The 25,487-nt window shown below is 34.8% G+C and overlaps 1 protein-coding gene across 3 annotated transcripts in view; it reads right to left on the bottom strand.

Annotated features, from left to right (window-relative positions):
* Positions 1 to 1,366: 1,366 nt before the first annotated feature.
* Positions 1,367 to 25,487, bottom strand: part of LOC125651836 (phospholipid scramblase 2-like) — a 33,461-nt gene continuing 9,340 nt past the window's right edge. For all 3 annotated transcript variants that reach the window (XM_056152840.1, XM_048880652.2, XM_048880636.2), the window contains 8 exons: positions 24,311 to 24,436; positions 21,681 to 21,758; positions 19,545 to 19,621; positions 16,203 to 16,333; positions 15,051 to 15,171; positions 12,508 to 12,610; positions 11,533 to 11,591; positions 1,367 to 3,152 (listed from right to left, as the gene is read on the bottom strand). In XM_056152840.1, coding sequence (XP_056008815.1) covers positions 3,105 to 3,152; positions 11,533 to 11,591; positions 12,508 to 12,610; positions 15,051 to 15,171; positions 16,203 to 16,333; positions 19,545 to 19,621; positions 21,681 to 21,758; positions 24,311 to 24,436 — 743 coding nt within the window. In that variant the 3' untranslated portion in view covers positions 1,367 to 3,104. The remainder of the gene's footprint in view (positions 3,153 to 11,532; positions 11,592 to 12,507; positions 12,611 to 15,050; positions 15,172 to 16,202; positions 16,334 to 19,544; positions 19,622 to 21,680; positions 21,759 to 24,310; positions 24,437 to 25,487) is intronic.

A 25,487-nucleotide genomic window follows, 5' to 3' on the forward strand; every position in this document is an offset into this window, starting at 1 on the left:
ATAACAAACTAAAAAAAAGATACTGCTGCGGCCCTAATATGCTTCCGTAGCAAACCAATATAAATATTTTTTCTGCTGTTCATCAATTTATTACGGAAGCATATTAGGGCCGCAGTAGTATCTTTTTTTAGTTTGTTATAACAAATTAGTAATTTGTTATAACAGATTAGTAACTTGTTATAACAGATTAATAATTTGTTATAACAAATTAATAATTTGTTATAACAAATTACTAATCTGTTAAATCAAATTATCAATTTGTTATAACAAATTATTAATTTGTTATTTCAAGTTACTAAATTGCTATTTAAAATCATTAATTTAACATGCTTTATTGGTAACCTGAGCATTAGTTAAAAATATCACTACTCCAAACGGCTATGAAATCAATACTAATTTTCGTGGTTGCATATCTAAGCTACATGTACATATATGCAATTTCTATTCATATTATATTTAGCTTTTGCAGATTAGCTCAGACTCAGGCCATCTTTAAGGCCGATGAACCTCTTGTTTTGCTTTATTGCCACTTTAGTTATAATTAAAGCCTTCCATCTTCTTCCGTTTCTCATACTAAGTTTGTCCGGGCCATAGCTTTTTTGTCTTTTGACATAGACCTTTGATATGTGGAGACTATGGAGAGAAAATTCACGATTGTCTATTATGATGTCTTGTCGTTGATATTGTAATCGATTGTTGATATTGATAATCTGTTAAATTTGTTATAACAGAGTAATAATTTATTAAAACAAATTATTAATTTGTTAAAACAAATTAGTAATTTGTTATAACAGATTAATAATCTGTTAGAACAAATTACTAATTTGTTATAACAGATTATTAATTTGTTACAACAGATTACTAATTTGTTATAACAAATTAGTAATCTGTTACTAATTACTAATTTGTTATAACAGATTATTAATTTGTTACAACAGATTACTAATTTGTTATAACAAACTGAAAAAAAAAGATACTGCTGCGGCCCTAATATGCTTCCGTAATTTATAGATAAAACTTGTAGATTCATCTAATTATTGTACATTTTACTTGTTAATTATTATCTTCCATGAATTATTGTAAATAAATCTTTTTAGGAGAGGGAGTTGCAAGTTTTTAGAACTTGTTCCCAATACTTTTGATTTCATCAATGAAATATGTTCAAAACAAAATAAAAACGGAGGCCCCGTGTCGCGGCAGGCGTTGGCACTTTAAAGAACCCTCACAACAACGGCCTTAAGCGTACATAAAACAACCAACCAATCTAATGTATGGGAACTGTGGGTTTGAAATCATTACCCGACATCCGTTCCCGTTATGTATATTAGAAATTCATCACAGTAACAGTCAAGACAACAAAGCGAAATCCAACAGATTCTTCTTTAATAACGTAGTCTAAATCATGATATATACATAAAACGAAGAAAAAATATATACATGTATAATTAAAACAAGGATAATAGCAATGTTATTCAAATCTAAAGCATTTGTCATGGAATTAGATCCAACATATTGTTGTGACAACCTAGATTATCACATACAAGAACAAAAATTGATTTTAGCTACACCTCTCCCTAAACAACAAAAATAGGTTTTAAAAAACCAACAACATAAAAGTACCATTGTGTTGGGCGAACTTGGTTTACTTTCAAATTACTAAAACATCCCTCCCCCTAATCACCAGTGGGATAGACATTATGTGAGACAGCCAGGTGAGATTTTTCGGTCTTACATTACTACGACGTCACTGATTATGACATCATACATTTTCTATCATTTACATTACTTCGTTAGTAAAATACTTGTATTCTTCAAATATATAGCTTTCCGATGGATAGGCATGGTCTTTTTCCCCAATGGCACATGAAGAATGCCCTACACTGTTGATAAAATGTGAGAAAAACATATCATTATGTACACTCGTATGGAATAGTGAAATTCCACCTCTGGCAAAGCCTAGTCCAAAAACGTGAATATGTCCCCTCGGTGGAACTTCACTGTCGAAAGTGCACTAATTACAATGAATGATTCTATTATTCTTGTATACTTCACAAATAATGACCTGAGTTAAAGAACGAAACAGCGAAACCAGAAACAATATACGCATAATCTAAAAGTCTAGGGGGCTTTCAAAATGATTAGACATTAAGCCTTGGGTATTACTTTTTTTTTTTTTTACTACTTTTCCCACTCTATAAAAAATGGTAAATGTAAAAACAGATATCGGAGAGATGGATAAAAAATATATGCAAGAGCTGTTTTTGTTTTTCATAACTCTCCCATGTCAAAAACAGAATCCGCAAGATAGGAAGTGGGCATTTAGTACAAGTGAAAGATGAGCTAAGAAATATTTCTGCACCAAACACCTGAATTACTCTAAGCTTTTACCTGAATTCAGATCATTTTCTACATGTAATAAAACTAGAAAACAGTAACTTTTCGCTTCACAAATTAAATCACATATACATGAAACATTGGAGAGAGGCACTGTCAATCACTCTGTGTATCTGTATATTTCATTCCTTATGTACAGAATGGGTAAAGATGTTACATTAAATCTAAAGTGAACAATACCTCTGCATACAAACAAGAAAATTACAAGTTCTTTGGTAAGCAAAAGTGGTCTGTCTTAGTATACATAGCATTCCCATGTAAATTAGTCCAGTACACATAGAATGCTCCAAGTACATGTAACTTACAATGCAAAGCAAGTCTCTTTGTTATATGATGAATTATAAACACTGTACTAACAAACTGATTATTATTGATAAAACATGGTGATGTAATATAAACATAAATATCTACAAAATATGGCAAACATATCTATAGAAAGATTGCTAATGCTCCAAATTATTATAAACTAGCAGATTTTATCCCACTTGAATTAATTTAAATATTGTTTCCCCATCGATGTTTTCAATACATAAGACTTTTAACACTATTTCAATAAATCTTTGTGTCTAAATGTCTACTATTTACCATGGTTTGGATTAATGTTTTTTTTTCCCCCATTGTAATCTACAAATGAAGCCATGTGGATTTCAAATTTCACATTTTCCTCCGTTTCTTATTTCCATTATGCAAATTTTTCCTTGTTTCACTATTCAGTGGTGATGTTGGTTGTTTTGATTTTGCTCAAAGTACATGAAATCCTGAAACAAAAGAATATGATGATTAAACAATTTCATTAACTGACCCCGTATCATGAAAGTGATTTAAACTTGTGTCAGAATTTTAATCATCTATAAGGTGCTCATTAACAGCCAACCTGAAAATCAAAATCTACATACTTAAAGAGACATGACCAGCTGCATGCAAGAAAGGGGATTACTAGATGGTATCCCTGAAAGGCAGGTGACCCACGAGTTACTTGATCATAGATAGAAAGATAAGTCGTACGTCGAAGAATATTTCGTAAAGAAATGTGTTTACGATGAAGAAGGCAAAGAAAATTGTTGGGATTTTTTTAACTAATTAAGATGACTAATTAAACTCTAATTAGCTCAACTATTAAAAATGTAAGAAATAAATATAGCAATGAACGCAATATGGAGAGAAATACGTTTTGATAGAAAGTGTACAGAGTATTATTTAATTAACATAATTAATCAAGCCCTAATTCTCTCAGATGTTAAAAACAGTAAATTTGATATCAAAAACTGTAAGGGGCAAGATCAAAAGATTGATTTCGGATAAAAATCTAAATTCAAATAGTTAGGGAGAGAGAGAGAGAGAGAGGGGGGGGGGGTAAAACTTCTAGAAAATTTCTACGGTTCAAGTAAAGTAGAAATTTGTTGTCTTGGAGGAATGATACAGCAATATGATTGGTCAAAGGGAGCGACAGAGTTTTCACGTGCGTTATTCGCGCTTCTAGTTGATAGAGTGGTCACTTCTAGCCTAGCACCCGAGCAGTGCGCATTAAATTTTTCTTTTAACATTTAAGGAAATGTTGCATACTTGGTTTTTCTATTAAATTTTGATGATTGATTTTCATTATGTATCTGAATTTTAAGGAAATGGAATATGCATTATCGAGTTCACAGCGTAGCCTCTAGCGTTGTATATTTTCTCCCATGAGCTCGCTGGGTGGCAAAGCTTATCTGGTATCCCTCAAAAGTAGGTGTTTAGATCGCCCGGGAACCTGGACTAGTTGAGCCCTATTAATTAACTCGGTATCCCTGAAAGGCAGGTCTAGCATAGGTCTCGCTGGGTGGCAAAGCTTATCTGGTATCCCTCAAAAGTAGGTGACTTTAGCGCCCAGGAACCCGAGCTACTGAGCCTTGATAATTGACTCGGTATCCCTGAAAGGCAGGTCTAGCATAGGGCTTGCTGGGTGGTAAAGCTTATCTGGTATCCCTCAAAAGTAGGTGACTTTAGCGCCCGGGAACCCGGGCTAGTTGAGCCTTGATAATTAACTCGGTATCCCTGAAAGGCAGGTCTAGCATAGGGCTCGCTGGGTGGCAAAGCTTATCTGGTATCCCTCAAAAGTAGGTGTTTAGATCGCCCGGGAACCTGGGCTAGTTGAGCCCTACTAATTAACTCGGTATCCCTGAAAGGCAGGTCTAGCATAGGTCTCGCTGGGTGGTAAAGCTTATCTGGTATCCCTCAAAAGTAGGTGTTTAGATCGATCAGGAACCCGGGCTAGTTGAGCCCTATAAATTAATTTGGTATCCCTAAGAGGCAGGTCTAGCATAGGGCTCGCTGGGTGGTAAAGCATATCGGGTATTCCTCAAAAGTAGGTGTTTAGATCGCCCGGTTACCCAGGCTAGTTGAGCCTTGATAATTAACTCGGTATCCCTGAAAGGCAGGTCTAGCATAGGGCGCGCTGGGTGGTAAAGCTTATCTGGTATCCCTCAAAAGTAGGTGTTTAGATCGCCTGGGAACCTGGGCTAGTTGAGCCCTATTAATTAACTTGGTATCCCTGAAAGGAAGGTCTAACATAGGTCTCGCTGGGTGGTAAAGCTAATCTGGTATCCCTCAAAAGTAGGTGTTTAAATCGATCAGGAACCCGGGCTAGTTGAGCCCTATAAATTAATTTGGTATCCCTAAGAGGCAGGTCTAGCATAGGGCTCGCTGGGTGGTAAAGCATATCGGGTATCCCTCAAAAGTAGGTGTTTAGATCGCCCTGGATCTGGAGTTAGTTTGGCCTTAATAATTAACTTGATATCCGTGAAAAGCAGGTTTTGAGGAATGCTCTTTTTAATGGGTTATAATGTTGAATGAAAGTATTGTACTGATTTTGTGTACTGAATGAAAGGGGGGGGGGGGGGTAATTAAAATAATTTCTATGATTAACTTTCGATCAAAAATACCCTTCTGTACTTTCAAAAATAATTTCTAAAGATATGTTACTTTGACCACAGCTAGGGATCATCAGTATTGCTTTTAATAAGACTTCTTATTAAATATTATTTTTTTCCATGTTGCATTCGTTGATTTATCTACTTCCTAGGGGCAAGATCAAAAGTTCAATGTCTCACAAAAAAACTAAATTCACATAGTTTTTACCCCCCCCCCCCCCATCGACCCCCTAAACTAGATACGATGAGTGTTTAAACTATAATTGATTAACAAGTAAGAACAAACGAGTATAAATAACTCTGTATACCCTATCTTCTGTTTATTCACAAATGAAAGTGTAGATTAAAACTATCAAATGTTCATTAAAATGTAATATCGTCATGTAGTTTTTACCAGTCACTTGTCTTTCTCCTTTTTCGACTAATGTGTAATCGATGTCCATAAGAGAAACTTACAGAAGTTTTACCCCCCCCCTCCCCCTAACTATTTGAATTTAGATTTTTATCCGAAATCAATCTTTTGATCTTGCCCCTTACAGTTTTTGATATCAAATTTCTTACTGTTTTTAACATCTGAGAGAATTAGGGTTTGATTAATTATGTTAATTAAATAATACTCTGTACACTTTCTATCAAATCGTATTTCTCTCCATATTGCGTTCATTGCTATATTTATTTCTTACATTTTTAATAGTTGAGCTAATTAGAGTTTAATTAGTAATCTTAATTAGTAAAAAAAATCCCTACAATTTTCTTTGCCTTCTTCATGGTAAACACATTTCTTTACGAAATATTCTTCCACATATGACTTATCTTTCTATCTATGATCAGGGGCAAGTAACTCGTGGGTCACCTGCTTTTGAGGGATACCATCTAGTCATCACCTTAATATTTCAGTTTACAGTAAAACTAATAACACCATATGACGCTTAATGAGAAGCAATCAAAATAATTTTTGTGTAGCAATTCAGTTATTCACTGCTGAAATGTACAGTAACCACAATTGTATGTTATTGTCAACTTTTTTATTTGTAGCACATAGAATGGTGTACCTCTACTGAACTGCAATGAATGATGTTGAATAAGAGATTGATCTTAGAGATGTTGCAGAATGTTAATCAGTACATAATTATCTTTATCATAATTTTTAAAAAAAATTAATGATAGTACATATCAGTGAATTTTCATACATTGTTATTACAATGTACTGGTATTCTAGTGTTAATCATGACAGAATGAAAATTCCTGGTCATGTCACTTTAACAACAATCTGGTGAAAAACTTAAAATCAATTAACATGTATACAATATTTAAGGGGTGGCCAAATTTGATTGACAGTAAGTATGCTACACTTTAGGTCTGCCCACTATAATATATTTCTGGATTAAACAAGTCGTAAAGGGCTACCTTATCCTTCTAGATATACATTTAGTTTCAATCTATTATCAATAGCATTAAAGAAGATGTTATTTAAATCTTGTGGCCCCACCCGACCCCTGGGGGCCATGATATGAACAACTTGAATCTGCATTATGTCAGGAAGCTTCCATGTAAATTTGAACTCATCTGGCTCAATGGTTCTTGAGAAGAAGATTTTTAAAGATTTTTCCTATATAAACACATATAAAATATGATTTCACTTAGTGTGGCCCCACCCGACCCCCGGGGGCCATGATATAAACAAACTTGAATCTGCATTATGTCAGGAAGCTTCCATGTAAATTTGAACTCTTCTGGCTCAATGGTTCTTGAGAAGAAGATTTTAAAAGATTTTTCCTATATAAATACATATAAAATATGGTTTCCCCTATTGTGGCACCATCCGACCCCTGGGGGCCATGATATGAACAAACTTGAATCTCCATTATGTCAGCAAACTTCCATGTAAATTTCAACTATACTGGTACAGTGGTTCACGAGAAGAAGATTTTTAAATGACCCCACCCTATTTTTACACTTTTGTGATTATCTCCCCTTTGAAAATAACCTGGCCCTTAATTTGAACAATTTTGAATTCCCTTCAACTAAGGATGATTTGCATTAAGTTTGAATGAAATTGGCTTACTGGTTCTGGAGAAGAAGATTTTTAAAAATTCTCAGTGTATTTTTACTGATTTGTTATTATCTCCCCTTGAATAAGAGGGTTGGCCCTCATTTGAACAATTTTGAATCCCCTTCACCCAAGGATGATTTGTGCCAACATTGGTTAAATTTGGCCCAGTGGTTTTGGAGAAGAAGTTGAAAATGTAAATGTTTAACAGACAGATGGACAGACAGACAGACGGACGGACAGACAGATGACGGACAAAAAGCGATCAGAAAAGCTCACTTGAGCTAAAAAAAATCAAAAGTAGGCCAAATGTCAAGGTCAAAAGGTTTAATACCAATGGAAAGGTCTTGTAACAAGGAATACTCATGTGAAATATCAAAGCTCTATCACTTACTGTTCAAAAGTTATTAGCAAGGTTAATGTTTTCAAAAAGTAGGTCATACTCCAAGGTCAAGGTCACATAGTCAAAAATGTTGGTACCCATGGAAAGGTTTTGTCACAAGGAATACTCATGTAAAATATCAAAGCTCTATCACTTACTGTTCAAAAGTTATTAGCATGGTTAAAGTTTTCAAAAAGTAGGTCAAACTCCAAGGTCAAGGTCACGGGGTCAAAAATGTTGGTACCCACGGAAAGGTCTTGTTACAAGAAATACTCATGTGAAATATCAAAGCTCTATCACTTATTGTTCAAAAGTTATTAGCAAGGTTAAAGTTTCAGACAGAATGACAGACAGGACAAAAACAATATGCCCCCCAATCTTTGATCTCGGGGGCATAAAAAGAATAGGACTGATAGTTATCAAGAAGTCAAAAATGTATATTGTTAACACAGTTAATAACTGAACATTTTGGCCCCACCCCGATACCAAAACGTCTACCACTGGGATCATCAAATTTACAATTTTGGTAAAGGGTTACCTGCTCTTCCTAAATATTCCTTTAGTTTCAATGGGGTATCAATAGCACTAAAGAAGATATTTAAATGTTTTACACATAAACACTATATACTAAGTTTGGCCCAGCCCTTAAGGTATTCAATGTATAATGACCATATTCATATCTAATAAATGGATGGTGGAATATTTGTAATCATGGTATTATTTTGAAAGGTTCATCAAATAAAAATAATCCACCATAGGAATTTTCAAAATTTTGTTTACTGCTTGATTTATTTCACCTAGAATTTAACATTGAAGTATATGGGAAAAGCATGTTTCATTACAATATTTTAAAAACAAATTATATTTTCATACTGATCTCTTGGTAGAAAGTTACATACACTTTCAATTTATGAAACTATGAAATAAAATTAATGATTGACTACACACATTTTTAGAAAATTAGATTTTTCTTATTTTTAAAAAGGGCAGACAACTCTTCCAAAAAAGTCTTAAGTGCAAAAAGGTCAGCTTCTAATCATTTACCAGTCATGTGAATTCCATCTGCTTCATTTTCATCATTATTTAACAATAAACTTTTATGTTGATCTAAATCCTTCAAAATTGTTCATTATCCTTTCATTATACATGGAATACCTTAAGTCAGAACCTCTACGCTTGGGACCACGAAATCTACAATTTTGGTAGAGGCCTTCTTGCTCTACATCACTATGCATTTAGTTTTTCTTACAGATGTGGTGTTGTAGAGAAGAAGATCTTTGAAATGTGGTAAATATTTGGCAGTTTTTGCCCCACCCCTAAGGCCCCAGGGGTGCAGGAGTCCTGAAATTTACAACTTATGTCCCCCTTGTCCCAAAGATGATTCATACAAAATTTGAAAAGAATTGGTCAAGAATATAACAAAATATGGTGCCTCAAAATAGTTTTGTAGGTACATGTATTGGTCAAGAATAGACTCAACCCACAACAATTTGTCTTTTGTCTACTCATTATAGATACCCATGTACTTTTTGGTCTGCGAGGTAGTCCAGTTTTTAGCACGCTTTTCAACAGCAGCACGATGTGTAGTTAGAATTATGTTAACTAATCTCGACTAGAGATGAGTAAAACTTGTTATATTTTTCCTGCTAGCTTTCTATATAAACTTAATTCTAAGTATCAGAGTTCGATAATATTTTCAGGAATGGATTCGTTTATATACCAGAGATTTAGTCTTGATTGCGTTATGTAACTTAACTGTGCTATATCACTACATTTATTTCTGTAGTTTACTGTCTGATGTGGTGCTATATCACTACATTTATTTTTGTAGTTTGCCATCTGATGTGGTGCTATGTTACTACATTTATTTGCGGAGTTTACTGTCTGATGTGGTGCTATTTCACTACATTTATTTTTGTAGTTTGCCATCTGATGTGGTGCTATGTTACTACATTTATTTGCGGAGTTTACTGTCTGATGTGGTGCTATATCACTACATTTATTTTTGTAGTTTGCCATCTGATGTGGTGCTATGTTACTACATTTATTTCGTACTTTGCTGTCTGATGTGGTGTTTTTTGTCAGTCATTGACTGTTTTACAGAATTAAGGGGTTTTGTACACATGTACTTACCGGCAACTGCACTATTTACAGCTTGCGTTGTGTGGTGTGTTATTAGCACATTTATATGGTGTGCAGTTCGAGCTATACTTGAATTAATATGTTGACGGTACTACCGTTTGATCGAGCGCAGCTTCATGTTTAGTTTTCTCCCAGGGTTTTATATCAAAAATCATTAAAACATGTATACATTAATGTGATTGAAATATTTTTATGCTATATATACATTTCATTTCTGCTGCTTTCACTGTGACGCGCGAAATGTTCTGAACTGTATGCTCTCAGCAGTCGACTGCCTCTACTTTCCTTTTTTCTACTCTCAATCTTTTCAAGTTACTAATTGTATGATAAAAATGCCCAAACCTTTCATGTTTTCATGGACATCAATAATTATGTTTTGTAAAGTGTATATACATGTATTTGTATAATTTTATTTATATATGAAATGATAAATAAGAGAACAAAGTTTTGCATTTATTGGTTGACTGGTGGACAAGCCACGGCTGTTGTGACACAACTACAATTATAATCAAAGTACAGAATGTACCCCTGGGAGTTGAACTTTTTCAAACATTCCACCCACTCACCCCAAAATTAATGTATATATATCAAAGTAATTCTGCTATTTTTAAAAAAAAAAAAAAATAATAATATTGATTTATTTTTTATAATTTGCGTAGTAAACATTGGTTCTTCATTTATTTACTATATGCAGATAGGTGTATGTGTTAACCTTCAACCCTTCTAAACAATGAACTTGTCCATAAAGTGCCTAGCATGCGATGCTCAATTACAAATATTGAAGAAAAAACTCGTTTGTATATACACATCTTTTCCTATTACTTTGCAAAATGAACATATCTGTTTATATGATGCTCATTTTGAAAAAAAGCTATTCTAAAATTTAGCTTCTGAATATAGGATTATATTGTTCAGAGGATGTTATTTCAAATAAAACAAGAGGTACTGTGAGCAATGCTCACTAAGAATACCCCCCGCTTACCCCAATCTCCCAAAGGGTGTTGGTAATAGGTTTAAACTACCTCTTTTCTGAGTGTAAAAAAGAAATGGCATGACAAACCGAACCATATTGCTACTTCGATGTCCAGTGCACGTGACCTTTGACCTTTTGACCCCAAAATCGATAGCGAACATCTTCATCCCATGGGTAGTCCATATGTATGATATGGTGACTGTAGGTGGAAAGGATAACGCTTTAGAGCCCGGAAACCATATTGCTACTTCGATGTCCAGTGCACTTGACCTTTGACCTTTTGACCCCAAAATCGATAGGGAACATCTTCATCCCATGGGTAGCCCATATATATGATATGGTGATGGTAGGTGGAAAGGATAATGCTTTAGAGCCCGGAAACCATTGCGCCTACAGACGGACAGACAACCCGATTTCAGTATACCCTCCCACAACTTGTTGCGGGGGGTATAACAAGAATGTGAAGAGGCCCAAACCAAAGTCCTTTACAATACATTATGACATATAGGTTAAATCTAGTCTACTATGATATATACACAGGTAGCAAACCCACAGCATTTAAAAAATTTAATGCAGTAGGTCAACATGTGCTGTATTTTTTGACAAATCTTTCTCCTTTTAGTTGTACTCATTATTTCAAAATAGTTCTGACATAATTAGATTTCTGTTTAAAAAACAAACTCACAATGAGGAACACTGCTCCAACCATTACAGCTTTCATCCTGACATCAAGATCCATAGGGACTACAAGTACAGGTATTACAAGACTTATCAAATACACAATACATACATCTATTCTACATTTTACAATGTGTGCTAGTTCATAAATCTGTTCTCCGAAAATAATCTCTCTTCAAGATGAAAATCCATTTTATCTATTAAATTTGAAAGCAAAATTCCATGACGCATTTAGTCACATGTAGGAATGCCCTGTGTATAGCTACATTTAGTATAAACCATCACTTGTTAGCAGCCATTTTTTACAAATCCATCCAAAGTTCATATAATCAAATATTTCAAAGCAAGTAGCAGATGGGCACAGATTAAAATCAAGATATACAAGAAAAGCTAGACAGAAAGATGAACCCAATCTAATACATGTACATTGTACATATTATCTTCCCACCGGTACACCTGCACGGTGTATAAAACAATTTGGTGAAAGCTTCTTCTTTTTTTTTTTTTTTTTACTATCAAGCTCATTAGTGATTATGTTCATAATCAATGTGTATATATATACATGTAACATCATTTATTCATTGGATTTTACTGATTGGTCAGTTTCCTCTTGGGGCCCAGTTTGTATTGTGCTAATTTAGCTTGCCTCACTTTTTACATTTTTACACCCAGTGTCAGTAGCCATTTTTATTGTCAGCTATATCAATCAATTTAAGTCATCTCATGTTTACAAACCTATAAGTTTCTAAAACATGGATTTCCCTGGTGATTACTAAATATTACTAATAATTATTATGCTTTAATTTACTACTGAACTACAAACTCTGTCTGAACAATGATCCCGGGTCCAACATCACGGTCAAGAAATGAAAAATCAGACGATCCATTGAATTGGACTATTGTTACTCTTAAGAGTAACTGATCATTATTATAATAATAAAGCTGATCTTACTATATAGATAATAGACTACAGTACACTTACAGGAAACACCAAAATTGTCTGCATCAGTGAAGTATTCCCTCATCAGTCCACTCCATTGCTTACTGATTTTTCCCACTGATGTGGTCCCATCTTTAGCCATTATCTAAATCAAGTTTGAAGCAATTCAATGAAGATCTGATACTATTAATCATGTTTAAAACTTAACACGTTTAATCAAGCATTCATTCTTAAAAACAGCCTGTATGAAAATACTTTAAAAAACAGCAAACTGGGTCACAATTATATTCATTTACATCACTATCAGTCATCATTGTTATACAAACTAGGTCACAATGTTCACCTACATAGTTACCATCCTTATAATAGTAGATTGAAATTCTAATTCAATTACACAATGAATTGCATACATCATAATTTCTATATCATTAAAAACTAATTTTATTGACTTAATTGAATTTCACAAGAGGCCAAAATGCCTTATTGGTCACCCGAGTATTAGCACAACCAAGGGCTACGGAATCTATAATAATTTTCCTGCTCTGCATATCTCGGCTAAATTCTGATAGTGAGCAACAGTATAAAACAAGAAGTGTTCTTAAATAAAAACCACAAATGCCTCCAAAAGTGCCCATATTGATGAAAGACAATACATAATATATATGTTATATTAACACTACATTAATACTATTTTGGACCCTAGAGTCATAAACCTAGGGTTCCTTTCTTCTTTTCCTAAATATGCATTCACTTTTTATATATTATTATAGTACAGTGAAACTTCTCCAAACCGGCCCCTCAGAAAACCGGTTCTCCCTGAATATCGGCCAATTTTCAAAGTCCCGGCAGAAATCTTAACATTTCCTTACAAAGAAAGTCTTACAAAACCGGCCACCCCTGAAAACCGGACATCGGCCACTTTTTAAAGTACATTTGTTAACAAGCATGTGTAATTTACCCTTAACATACTGGCCACTTTTTGAAGACAAGAAAAGTTTGGCCAGAGAAAGATCAAGATCGTCCTGGTGTGAAAATTGACTGACCAACTGGCCAGGTGGGAAATTATCAACCGGAGGTGTGAAAAACACTAGTGGCCTCTTTATTTTCTAATGTTTACCTGTGCTGTCAAGGGTGTTAATTGACACTTAGCTAATCCAAGAGACCCTTCCAAATTCTGTACAAAAGGTAAAAAACAGTTCGGAACATATCGAATGAATACAGTATCAGACACCATATTGTTACACTACATTACCGTATGGATATAAGCGGTAGTTCATAAAGAACAAACCCATGACTGTTAATGATAATTATTAAAAGATAGATTAATTTTCTTGGTTTCCATAGACTTAAAATTCCAAAGAAATATTCAAATTACAATTTCATTTTTACTACTGTACTTTTTAAAAACGTCAAAACAAAATTGTTAATGACATAAGCGATCAATGTAAACGGAGTTTTTATAGGTAAGAGGAATTCCAATAATAGGCCTCTGTGTTTTCTTTATGTATCCTGTTATAGATTTTCAGTTGAAAATTAGATGATTTCAGCGAGAATATTTCTTGTAATTCATAATTACCTTTAGGTACAAGCGGACTAATTTAATCTCCACCGATAATTGATCATAGATCACCAGATGAAAGTGAACAGTACCTACTTTGTGAATATTGAGATAAAACGTCTGTAATTGCTAAATTCTCGGTATACCGGCCATCCCTCTAAACCGGCCGTTTTTTCCAGTCCGAGGGCCGGCCGGTTTAGAGAAGATTCACTGTATCAGCAAAATCAAAGAAGTCTTTCAAATGATAAAGACACTGAATAACTATGATAATTTTGGCCCCACCAAGGTACCAAAACTACTATCCCTGGGATCATGATATTTACAATTAAAGAAGATATTATTCAGATGTTTTACACATAAACACTACATGTACAGTATATACATGTACATGTACCAAGTTTGACCCTGCCCTGGAGTCGGAACTTACATCCAAGAGATCATGGGATTTACCATTTAAGTAGAGTCCTCCTGCTCTATAACATTTAAGTAGAGGCCTCCTGCTCTATAACATTTAAGTAGAGTCCCCCTGCTCTATAACATCTAAGTAGAGGCCTCCTGCTCTATAACATCTAAGTAGAGACCTCCTGCTCTATAACATCTAAGTAGAGGCCTCCTGCTCTATAACATTTAAGTAGAGTCCTCCTGCTCTATAACATTTAAGTAGAGGCCTCCTGCTCTATAACATTTAAGTAGAGGCCTCCTGCTCTATAACATTGTACATGACTACGCATTTGGTTTTCCCCCCTTTTTTTTCTTTTCCTTTTTGGATCCAGATGTTTGTAAAGAAAAAGATTTTAGAAAATTGGTCAATTTGTGATACCAAATACGTATTAGAAATTTTTTTTTGGCAGGTATCACGGCATGTTCTTGTTCTAGATAAGAAGTCCAAACATTTTGTTAACTTGGATTCAAGAGAAAAATACATTTGAACAAAGAGAGATTTAAAAATTTAGTTATGTGCTGTCTTATTATATAAAGGAAAATATGAAAAAGCAAATGGAAATTTGATAATGCAATATTTACTCACATCAAAGTCAATGTCATTGGGGCAACATGGTCCAGTGATCATACAAACTGGTCCTGTCATGTGTAGGATCTCTTGGTGATTGGCATCCTGTATAGAATAGTTTGGGGGACACCAGCTCTGTCTGTCAAATAAATCACTCACTTCAGCATTTTATAAATTAGCTAATACATCACAAGTGACATGTATACAAAATTATCTCCAACTAACAGAAACATAACATATTTTGTTAATATATATCAGGTCTAACATACTCAACAGTTAACCAATAACCATAATTTGACAAAGGGAAAGTCGTTTCAAATTTTGATGAGATGAAACATAAAGAGGCATAACTCTTGCTTTCCATGTTGAATTTCTGAAGGAATTAATTGGAAAAAAAATTGCAGCTGCACTAAATACTTCCCTCCTACTTAAACATAGATACAGTTAATGCTCGAATTATCGCCACTCAATTCATTGCCATTTTCATTATAACGCCGCATTATTCTAAGAACGTTTTTCGTATTACTTAAATTTCTCGTTAAAACGCCAAAATTCGCTATCGCCATTTGCCACAGTATTTTTAGTACAAAAGTCTATATTAAAGTGTTAATTATCTCGATAAAACGCCATGTGATCAGTGATGCGGGAAATTGGTCATTATCGATCTCCGGCGTACACCTGGGCAGAAGGTACCCAGTATTAAATAAACAAGATAATTACTTAATAGGAACGTACTGTAGTCTTGTTTTTACCTCATCGAATAATATTTCAGTTTAACTATGGCTTCGCCACAAAAGAGGTTTCTGTTGAATTTCTAAGAAAACAAGCAAATTATTACATACCGCGGAAACCATCCAAAATGTACACGACAGGAAATCTCAAATTATTCTACTGTTTTATGGGAAAAGTTCATAAAAGGAGGACAATGGGTGATATTTTGGCTACAAAGGGTGAAATAATCGTTAATGACGGCTCCCCTACCAGGAAACTCTTTCACCCCAAGATGGCGGAAATTCAATTCATCGCCAAATTCGTTATAACGTCATAAAATCAAAAGAACAAAAGGTGGCGGTTTATTGAGAGTTAACTGTACCTTTATTGTGCACTTAATTCTAAACCTTGACAAAGTTTTCTCTCTTCATTGATGAAATAAGAATAGGGAAAACTCACTCCTGTTTGACATATCCCACCACTTGTCCTGGTGGTGCTTCAATGGTGATTTCATGGGCTAAAGCGTCCACACAAGCACACCAAGGACATCCAGCACCACACTTAAACTCTCGAGTCACTCTAATCACCTCCTGTCATAACAGACAACATCAGAAAGATAACTATGGTTCAATCATTTGCTACACATCCTGCACCACACTTAAACTCTCGAGTCACTCTAATCACCTCCTGTCATAACAGATAACATCAGAAAGATAACTATGGTTCAATCATTTGCTACAGATACCATACTGCTCAACTTTGCCATGTGTGATTAATCACTACAAATTGTCTCACAGAAAAAACCCAGACTGTTTTAACATGTGTTGTTTGCAGTTTAACTCTGACTATTTTCGGTCACTGTGACCTTGACCTTTGACCTATTTTTTCCAAAATCAATAGGGGTCTTCCTTACCTGGTACCTAACAATATCTTTAAGTATCATTTGATTCGGATTTAAACTGTCCGAGTTATCCGGAAACCAAATTTTTCTGAAATTTTCATTCTATTTTCGATCACTGTGACCTTGACCTTTGACCATTTTTCTCCAAAATTAAAGAGGTCTTCCTTACCTGGTACCCAACAATATTTCAAAGTTTCATTTGATTAGATTGTTAACTTTTCGAGTTATCATCCGGAAACCAATTGTTGACGCCCAACCGCCTACCCACTCGCCTGCCCGCATCACCAAACCAATAGCCGAGTTCAACTTCGTTGCAACTTGGCTAAAAATTACGGTCTGGATACATAAGGAAGTTCTTAATCTAAGTCAGTTGTGACCTTAATGATAAACATATGACAATGAGTAAAGGTTATGACATATCACCTCCTCATATGGAACATTTGCAACAAGTATGAACCTATTGCAACAAGTCAGACAAACAAAAAAATAATAAATAAAAATCAAAGTTCATAGTGACCATGACCTTGGAGGTATTATGTTGGATTTAGGTCATGACATACCCATAAGGAACATCCCCACAAAGCATGACTATATTCCTCTCAGGGATATAGAAGTTACATATGTATGTCTCAGATGAAGCAATGCAGATTGACTAACAGATGGACATAACACAACCCATCACAATATGGCCTCATAAAACTGAACAGCTTTTTTTAAAATCTGGATTGTTGTTAAAGTAATAGTAACTCTCATTTTGGTGTCGAAAATGTTTTGTTACAAAACTGATTTACCATTTCAGATAGAAATGTCTTTCCCGTGCAAAAATTGATTTCCATATAATGCTATATATTCAATAGAATTTCCGAAATCTTATTTCAATAAAATCTTAAACTTAGTTTTAATTTTATCGATGACTGGTTAAAGTTACATACAAAACTATCATAATAACATAGTTTTATAACAAAATAAAAATTTCAGATTTAGAGTTAATATTACTTTAATATCTAACAAAAAAGTTTCAACATGGAAAATTAATCAAAAGTTAACAAGTTTAAGATGTTACTTTCTGCAAAAGTTACATGGTACTATGTGCATGTATCAATTTTAACAACTCCTGCCATAGCTGCAATAATGTAGCCCTCTCTGATTTTTTTTTTTTTTTTTTTTTTTTAGGAGAGGGCTACAACTTCTTAGGATCTCCGTAATGGTGCAAATGCAGGAGTGATTCACTCCCGCAAAATTTGCGCTCATTCTAAACATTTCCTGACTTTCTTTACGTAAATAAAATGATATTCTATGTTTCTTAGTCAATATATAAATTTACAACCTGCAACTTAAGATTTGTGAGGCTCTATTCTACCGTTTTCAACAATTTCGATAAATTCCAATTTCTCGATTCATATTTGTGCGCCATGTTTGATGTACTGAAGTATAAACTTCCGATTGTCAAGTCATTTGCATATGCCATATAAGGTAGTATTTACATCAATGGAAAAGTATGGAGACGAAAGCTATTTCGTCGGTATTGAAAAGGTTTGAATTTAATATCAAGTTAAAAACCGAACAGCAGAGTGTAAATTCTTTCTGCAACAATATGATTTTCCTTTCTTTGTCGAAGTGGCTCGAGTAACTACATTTTCGCGCTGATTGTCAATGCTTAGGTTTTTCATTAGATCCACCTACGAGATCTCGTGATAACAAGCATGGCGGAGCAGACGAAGAATTTTGCATGCTGTACATTGTATTTAATGAAAAACACCTTTATTAGACATGCCCGAGCACAAAGTTGGTACTCCTTTTGGTGTAAACAACATTTGGGACTAATACACAGAGTTTATTATCGGTTATTCATAAAATTATTTTGCACCATTACAGAGATCCTATGGAATTGTAGCCCTATCCCGAAAACGTCAGAATTAAAAAAAATTGGATAGGGCTACATTATTGCAGCTACTCCTGCCAGACTGCAGTCTAATATATGTTTCTTTTAATCAATCACTTTTATTCCAAGTGTTGCTGTAACATACTGCAAACAGCATCTATTTCAAACATTCAAATGATGCCCTTCAAAATTCTAGGACAAAACCACCTGCACATCAATTTGATGTATATAAAACTTTACATAATTATATCACCTGTTGTGAACTAATGTTTCCTATTGCTATCATATCATCCTGGAGGGTGTAATTTTTACTCCCACCAAATTTTATATTTAAAAAAATTGTTTTTTCATCATTTCCTGGCCATTAAGATTGAAGAATTTTACATGAAAGTATAATAATATTAATCAAACCCTGAGCAAGTATTGATAATCATTTTAACAGTTTATTTCTGAAATGCAATTTATCAACAGCATTCTTATGTTTGGTAATCATTTTTTTTTTTACTGCAAAACCCCCCAAAACAATCCTTTCAAGAGAGACCAATAATTTTGGATAAAAACATTGCATGTAACTGAAATTTTTTGAAAAATAATTGATACAACTTTTGGTACTGGCCCATAAGTGTACTACTACAATACTTGCACAGAACAGTATGTAACGATTTTTGCACAGAATGCTGCACGGTTTGCACAGAACAATGAAAGATTTTCATGGAACAATGAACAGTATAAAACGATTCTTGCATGCAACAGTGAATGATTTGCAAGGAAGGTCGAAAGGTTCATGGACCGAAACAGATAGCTTCAGAGGCGTAGTAGCATGAATCAAGGTGTGTAAACTTTATTGCAAATATGATACAGCTTGCTGCTCACAAATAGAAAATTGTTAGAACACATTGATAAAGTGGAGATATTAAAATGGGATTGATGTGGAATGAACAACACATAATTTTGTAGATTTAAAAATTTCGTTCAAATGGATGTCAAGTATCAGTAAAATTATCATTAATTTTCTCACCTGCCCCATATTGTCTGTTATATGCATAGTAAATCCTCTGTTTGGTCCACAACACTGACGAGTACAGGTATCAGATTCTGTCCAATATAAAATTCAACCAAAATCTTCATTTTCCAAAAAACACTTGGTATTACATGTACTTTTTGTACAAAAAAGCACTTCTTAAGTTTATTGTAATGTTTTAAATATAAATTTCTCATCACAATTAGATGTATGCAATTAAAAATGGCTATTACATATGCCATAAAATGAAATTTCATTTCACATGTATGAACTATTTCACTAGGTACATGTAAATTAGTGAGCTAAGCAATAGTTAAAAATGCTCAATTGATAATGCACGATGGACAACTGACAACGCACGAAGACGGACATTGACCAATTGAAATAGGTCAGCTGCGTGACTCAAGTGACCTAAAACATTAGATTCAACAACATCAGAATCTGACCACTATGCTAAAAAAGAGGCCCACAGGCTTTTTCGGTCACCGAGTATTAGTGAAAAGTATCTCTAGTTCTAAAGGCTATGAAATCTAAAAAAAAAAATTCTGTTATTGAAGCTAAGTTCTAATATTCAGCAACAGCATAAAACAAGATGTTTTCTTAAAATATAATTGCCTCCGAAAGCACCTATTCTAATGACAGACATAAGATATGTAACATTAATATGATAAGACTAATTTGGAACCGTCCTAAGTCAAAACCTTGGGGTTGCGAAATTCACAATTTTGGTACATCCTTTTCTGCTTTTCCTTAATATTAATTTAGTTTTTATACCACATCAGCAAACCTAAAGAAGTCTTTCAAATGATAAAGACAATCACTGTAATAATTTTGGCCCCACCAGGAACCAAAACTCTTACCCTCTGGGATCATGAAATTTTGGTAACGGACTACCTTTTCCTTCTAAATATCTATTTAGTTTCAATTTAATGTCAATAGCATTAAAGAAAATGTTTTTAAAATGTTTCACACATAAACACCAAATGCCAAGTTTGGCCCCACTCTGGAGTCAGAACCTCTACCACAGTGATCATCAAATTTACAATTTTAGTAGAGGCCTTCCTGTTCTTCATCACTAAGCATTTAGTCTTTCTTAGAGATATGCAGTGGTAGAGAAGAACATTTTTTAATATTGTCACTGTTTTTAACCCACCCATTAGACCCTGGTGGTGCAGAAGCCTTATGCCACCTTGTCCCAAAGATGCTTCATACCAAATTTGAAAATAATTAGAATTGTAGTTATCAAGAAGTTAAAAATGTTCAATCGACTCGTTTATGCACTACGATGGACATTGACCATTTGAAATAGGTCACCTGAGTATACCCAGTATACAACTGACGGCAACTACATGTAGCACATCAATCAGGCAAAAGACATCCGTCCCCCAACCCCAATAATTCACCTGCATGGTGTCCCTTATGACCTACAGTATACAGTTATTGAATGGGTTCGAGGACAACATCTGTTTTGTTTGACCCGAGGACGGATCTGTTGCCTGAAGCCATAGGCTGAGGGCAACAGGTACGTTCGAGGCTCAAACAGCTGTTGTCCGAGGTCCCAGTCTATAACTGTTTTGTTATACACCTTCATTTTCTAGGTTGTTTTTACTAGACGCACATGGTTTGTTGACTTTGAACAGGACATTGTGATTGCGTACATTTATCGCCGATTCAACTAGTTTAAAAGAAAACATTACCCAATATCCTAATTGATAATTATATTTTTCATATTTCTGCTCTGCTTTTCATCTAATAAATTCTGCATTTCATTACCAGTTTAATCAGTGAACCTCACCATTACATAAAGTATGTAAAGATAGCAACAGACTAAGAATCACATGACTTGCGTAGCCAATAGAAATTGGGCAGACTATTTGTAATGAGCCAGTTTGTAAACTGTTGACCGGTCAATAGTCCACGAGAGTGAGAGTTGGTTTAGGTGTATAACAACATCTAATATTGAATCTCCTTCCCACATATAATGTAAGTAAAAACTGAAGCTCAAAAATTTTGTGTTACAATAAGAATTTGGCCTCAATCTGTAGAAGGAGGGACAGATAGAGGTCAATTAATGGCAATTATTCAATGCTAAGTAGTATTTGTCCATAATCAATTGACAACTGACACAATTACCTTCTGCTGCAAAGTACACCTGCTGCCCCTGTGAATTCACAATCTTGTATTTATTGGCTGTTTCCCATCCTGTGAATGCTACAAAACCAATTTCAAACATTATTTTACACAAGATGTGTTTGTGAAACACAAATGCCCCTGATAATGGCCAATTCCAAAGATGGCCAATGTCACAAGGACAAATATCTTGGTACCAGTAGAAAGATCTTGTCACAAGAAATATGCAATATGAAAGCTCTAATATTTACCATTTAGAAGTTATGACCAATGTCAAATTTTTTAAAAAGTAGGTCAAATGCCAAGGTCATAAGGTTTAGTACCCACGGGGAGGTCTTGTCACAAGGAATACTCATGTGAAATATCAAAGCTCTAGCTCTTCCTGTTCAAAAATTATTAGCAAGGTTAAAGTTTTCAAAAAGTAGGTCAAACTCTAATGTCAAGGTCACAGGGTCAAAAATTTTGGTACCCACCGAAAGGTCTTGTCACAAGGAATACTCATGTGAAATATCAAAGCTCTAGCACTTACTGTTAATAAAGTGCACCGCCACGGCACATGATACGCCCGTCACATATTGTTAACAGTATAGATTGTACCCATTAAAACATTTTTTTTATATCAACTTAATTAAATGTCACAGTGACCTTAAAGTAGGATGTGACACACCTTCTACCTAAGATGCATTAGTTGACCAATTTTGGTGATTCTAGGTCTAATAGTTTTCAAGTTATGAGCCGGACAAGTTTTTGCCATATATGGCCATATCTTCTTAATGAAAAGTCACAGTGACCTGGTTTTAATGTGCGACACACCTTCTACCCAAGATGTATCTACAGACAAAGTTTGATGATTCTAAGCCTTGTAGTATTTAAGTTACGGGTCGGACACGAAAAAGCTAACAGACAGACGGATATCTTCTTAATGAAAAGTCACAGTGACCTGGTTTTAATGTGCGACACACCTTCTACCCAAGATGTATCTACAGACAAAGTTTGATGATTCTAGGCCTTGTAGTATTTAAGTTACGGGTTGGACACGAAAAAGCTAACAGACTGACGGACAGACGGATATCTTCTTAATGAAAAGTCACAGTGACCTGGTTTTAATGTGCGACACACCTTCTACCCAAGATGTATCTACAGACAAAGTTTGATGATTCTAGGCCTTGTAGTATTTAAGTTATGGGTCGGACACGAAAAAGCTAACAGACTGACGGACAGATGGATATCTTCTTAATGAAAAGTCACAGTGACCTGGTTTTAATGTGCGACACACCTTCTACCCAAGATGTATCTACAGACAAAGTTTGATGATTCTAGGCCTTGTAGTATTTAAGTTACGGGTCGGACTCGAAAAAGCTAACAGACGGATGGACAGACAGACAGACGGACGGACATGAACGCCATACCATAATACGTCCCGTCTTAAGACGGGCGTATAAAAAGTCATTAGCAAGGTTAAAGTTTCAGACAGAATGACAGACAGGACAAAAACAATATGCCCCCTGATCTTCGATCTCGGGGCATAACAAGCCAACACTAATATACAATTTCAGACTGAAACATGTCCACTGTAATTCATTCATATATATTCATATCTAAGACACCACTTACTAATGTATATAATAAACAAGAGACCCAAGGGCCACATCGCTCACCTGAGTTACCTTGGCCCATATCTGATGACTTTCCATATATATATATTTGCATGTAAAACCTTAGTCCGTATTGTGGCTCCAACCTACCCCTGGAGGCCATGATTTTTACAAACTTGAATCTGCACTATATCAGGAAGCTTTCATGTAAATCTCAACTCCTCTGGCTCATTGGCTCTTGAGAAAAAGATTTTCCCTAGATATTTCTATGTAAAACTTTGATCCCCTATTGTAGCCCCAATCTACCCCCGGGGTTCATGATTTGAACAAACTTGAATCTTCATTATGTCAGGAAGCTTTCATATAAATTTCAGCTCTTCTGACTCCTTGGTTCTTGAGAAGAAGATTTTAAAAGATTTTCCCTATATATCTCTATGTAAAACTTTAATCCCCTATTGTGGCCCTAACCTACCCCCGGGGGCCATGATTTGAACAAACTTGAATCTGCACTATTTCAGGAAGCTTTCATATAAATTTCAGCTCTTCTGGCTAATTGGTTCTTGAGAAGAAGATTTTCCCTATATATATCTATGTAAAACTTTGATCCCCTATTGTGGCCCCAACCTACCCCCGGGGGGCCATGATTTGAACAAACTTGAATCTGCACTATGTAAGGAAACTTTTATGAAAATTTCAGCTCCTCTGGCCCAGTGGTTCTTGAGAAGAAGAAATTTAAATGACCCCACCCTATTTTTGCATTTTTGTGATTATCTCCCCTTTGAAGGGGACATGGCCCTTTATTTGAACAAACTTGAAAGCCCTTTACCCAAGGGTACTTTTCGCCAACTTTGGTTATAATTGGTCCGATGGTTCTTGAGAAGAAGATGAAAATGTGAAAAGTTTACGACACCGCCGCTGACAACAGAAAACGGACAAATTTTGATCAGAATAACTCACTTGAGCCTTCGGCTCAGGTGAGTTAAAAAATGTGGAAACCACAAATCATTCATAAAAGATGATTGATTGCGTAACACAAACCCTCAAGAAGCTCAATTTGCTGTTTGACAAGAAGCTGGTCCACCATTGTCAAGTATTCTAGCCCTGGTGGGCAGCCAGCAATGGGTTCTGGACGTGCAACCCACATCTGCTGAACATTCTGCAAGCCTGCATGAGAAACATGATTTTTTTGAAAGTCACATTTTCTACTCAAATAAGTAGTACATGTATCTAACCAACAACCCATCAAATTAGATGTACCATTACTATAACATTCCAAATGAATTCCATGACTTATACAATGTAAGTATAAGCTTTATTATAACGTGGTTTTTGTCTGAATATCACTCCAAAATATCTATACTGTCAATCACTTATACTTCGAGAGCCTTTATATGCACAAATGCTTTGCGAAATTTATTAGCAATAAATGATTTTCATGAATATTCAATTGTTCAACACTACACATACCGGTACATGTATCTATATGCAAAAAATACTCACAAGAATCTTATTTTCGTGACAAGTCATTTTCGAGGATTTACACATAAAGTTCTTGTCAATAAATAGTGATTTACAGTAACCAGTGATATAATACTGTTAGTAAGAAAATGTGCATCAAATCAAGTGTGCTTGTGTGTGTCTACACACAAAACATTGGTTACATTGTTAGCACATGTACATAGATTAATCACACACTACCTTATAATATCTAACCCTGTTTTCTACTAGTGGTAAAATTCAAATTAAATGAACAAGCTTTGCTTGTGCACATTAACTGCTGAATGTTAGTTAAAGTCTCATTATCAATGAAGAGAAAGCACTGCAAAATCATGGATATCCAAAATATGAAAAACAAGAGCCATAAACTTCTTGCATTTCTTCACCAGTATAGTAAAAAAAAACTGGGGAGGGGTATTTATTCCAGACAGACTTTACAATTTATCATCAAGTTCCTAAATGTTTTATAACTTATCAAGGTAAAAAATCAGTTACACACACCTTTGTCTGGCTTCAACACAACTCAAAAAGTTGAACTAAATATCACGAAAACAGCAAGTTTCATATCAATAACTGATTCAGATAAAAGGTGGGTCATATCTCGAAAGATAACTGTAGTGGCATACATCTGCCATCCACTCATCAAATTATTATGTTGACTTGTCAGATCTCTAGGTCATCATTTCAAATACAAGTGACTCTCGATAACGCAAAGTTC

The sequence above is a fragment of the Ostrea edulis genome, chromosome 1 (genome assembly GCF_947568905.1).
Source record: "Ostrea edulis chromosome 1, xbOstEdul1.1, whole genome shotgun sequence".
Classification (NCBI taxonomy): Eukaryota; Metazoa; Mollusca; class Bivalvia; order Ostreida; family Ostreidae; genus Ostrea; species Ostrea edulis.